The sequence below is a fragment of the Salvia hispanica genome, unplaced genomic scaffold, assembly GCF_023119035.1.
Source record: "Salvia hispanica cultivar TCC Black 2014 unplaced genomic scaffold, UniMelb_Shisp_WGS_1.0 HiC_scaffold_1352, whole genome shotgun sequence".
NCBI lineage: Eukaryota > Viridiplantae > Streptophyta > Magnoliopsida > Lamiales > Lamiaceae > Salvia > Salvia hispanica.
The window spans coordinates 20,359-22,387 of record NW_025951641.1 but is presented as its reverse complement, the minus strand read 5'-3'; the positions used below and the strand labels follow the sequence as shown (position 1 = coordinate 22,387).

At 44.6% G+C, this 2,029-nt stretch overlaps 1 protein-coding gene across 1 annotated transcript; it reads left to right on the top strand.

Annotated features, from left to right (window-relative positions):
* Positions 1-296: 296 nt before the first annotated feature.
* On the top strand, positions 297-764 carry LOC125198302. Its single transcript, XM_048096676.1, has one exon. It carries the CDS (start codon positions 297-299, stop codon positions 762-764), a length of 468 nt encoding a protein of 155 aa, XP_047952633.1.
* The last annotated feature ends 1,265 nt before the right edge of the window (positions 765-2,029 follow it).

The window sequence follows — 2,029 nt, the reverse complement described above, 5'->3', positions numbered from 1 at the left end:
GGACCAATATTTTCAATAGGTATGGGGTGCCCAGAGCCATCATCTCAGACAAGGGAACGCACTTTTGTAACCGCACAATAGAAGCTTTGATGAGAAAATATGGTGTACATCATCGGTTATCTACACCCTATCATCCCTAGTCGAATGGTCAAGCGGAAATCTCGAACAGAGAAATCAAAAACATATTGGAAAAGACGGTGAACACCACAAGGAAAGATTGGAGTAAGCACCTTAACGATGCTCTCTGGGCGTATAGGACTGCTTACGAAACAATAATCGGGATGTCACCATATAGAATGGTGTTCGGGAAAATGTGCCATTTACCCGTGGAGGTAGAACATAAAGCTCACTGGGCCGTTAAAGAGATGAACATGAAGACACAGGCCTGTGAAGAGGAACGGAAACTGCAGCTACAGAAATTGGAGGAACTAAGACTGGAGGCATTCGACTCGGCCATGTGGTATAAAGAAAGAACCAAACTCTGGCATGATAAGAATCTCCGAGTCAAGAAACTTCGAGTAGGGCAGAAAGTACTCCTTTTTCAATCCCGGCTAAAGCTAATGCCTGGTAAGCTGAAATCCAAGTGGATAGGGCCATACACAATCATTGGCCTTCGAGCAAATGGAGCTGTAGAGATTCAAGGGAGCGCCCCAAACTCAGTTCCTTTCCTGGTAAATGGGCACAGAGTGAAGGTATACAGAAATAATACAGATATGCATGTGGTGGAAGAGACGCCACTACATGCATCTGCTATTATTTCTTAAGATGGTCAGGTAAGTGGATATCCTCAATTAATTCCTAGGTCGTGTAAAGTGGGGAACGAAAATTTATTTTTACACTGACATAGGAAATCTTGAGGATACTCATTTGCTATGTAAATAGTTCAGTTGCTTTCTAATATAAGAAAACCTTAAGAAATTAAAAAAGTTTTTCCCAAAAATATTTTTCGAATCACCAAACTCCCCGGGGAAATTGTTTTGTCACTTATGATCTCTGACCCAAGAATTTGGTGTTTCATTTCTTTTGTTACTAGGGGGAGGAAGAGTCTTGCAAATTGGAGGGTAGACGATTGCTTTAGGAATTTCGAATTCTATTTTTTGAGGAACGTATGGTTGCTTACCTCATATCGCAATCGTTCGCCTGCCACTCTGAAAAGCCCGAATATATTGTTTTTCAACCGGTCACTTCTCTCTCCACTTTCACAACTCTCTCTCTCAAATAATTACTCTCCCAAATTTGTTTTTCAAACCCTAATCGATTCCACCCCATATATTGTGAGTTTTGCAGATAACCATGAAAAAAGCACAGGATGCCATCGTGAAGAAGGGAGACTCCGCCGCCAAATTACCGTCCGGCGAATCGTGAAGACAACCGTCGGCTCAGCCGATTTTCTCTGCACTCGATATACGCTCAGAATGGAGCCCGATTCGTGTTCCAGACTCTTCTTGAAGGAACTGGAGGAGAAGTTCGGAAGTAAAGAGGAGGCCGAGAGACTTTTCTCTTGATTTTCAATGTTCCGCCAGCAACCGCAGGAAATCCCTGAGGAATCAGTGGCGCAACCACCGAGTTTAAACCTAGAGGATTCCAAAACCCTAGATCTGACACATGCAGAAATTGGGCCGAGCCCAGACATTTCAGAACAGGGAAAAGGCGGCAGCGGACTCGAGGAGGAAAGCGTCAGCGGATTTGCAGACAAAATTGAAAGGATGGCGGTGGATTACTCTTTGGATGGAGTCGCAAAACAAGGTAATGCAACTGCTTTTCAATCGGTGGAAGGGGAAACCCCTGTGGTTGAATTTGTGGAGGGGAAAACCCCTGTTTCTAAGAAAGTGGAGGGGGGAACCCAGGGTTTGTATGTGGAGGGGGGAACCCCGTTTGATTTTGAGGGGGCAACCCCGACTTTGCTCGTTGAGGGGGAAACCCCAATTATGACTGAGAGAAAAATCCCTAACAAACCTGAGGAGGAGACACTGAATAAATCTACGGGGGAAACACCAATTATGTGTGCTGAGGGGGAAATCCCTAGGAA

Excerpts from the sequence above, each read along its gene's own strand:
- LOC125198302 (XM_048096676.1), top strand. The coding sequence starts at position 297 with ATGGTGTTCGGGAAAATGTGCCATTTACCCGTGGAGGTAGAACATAAA.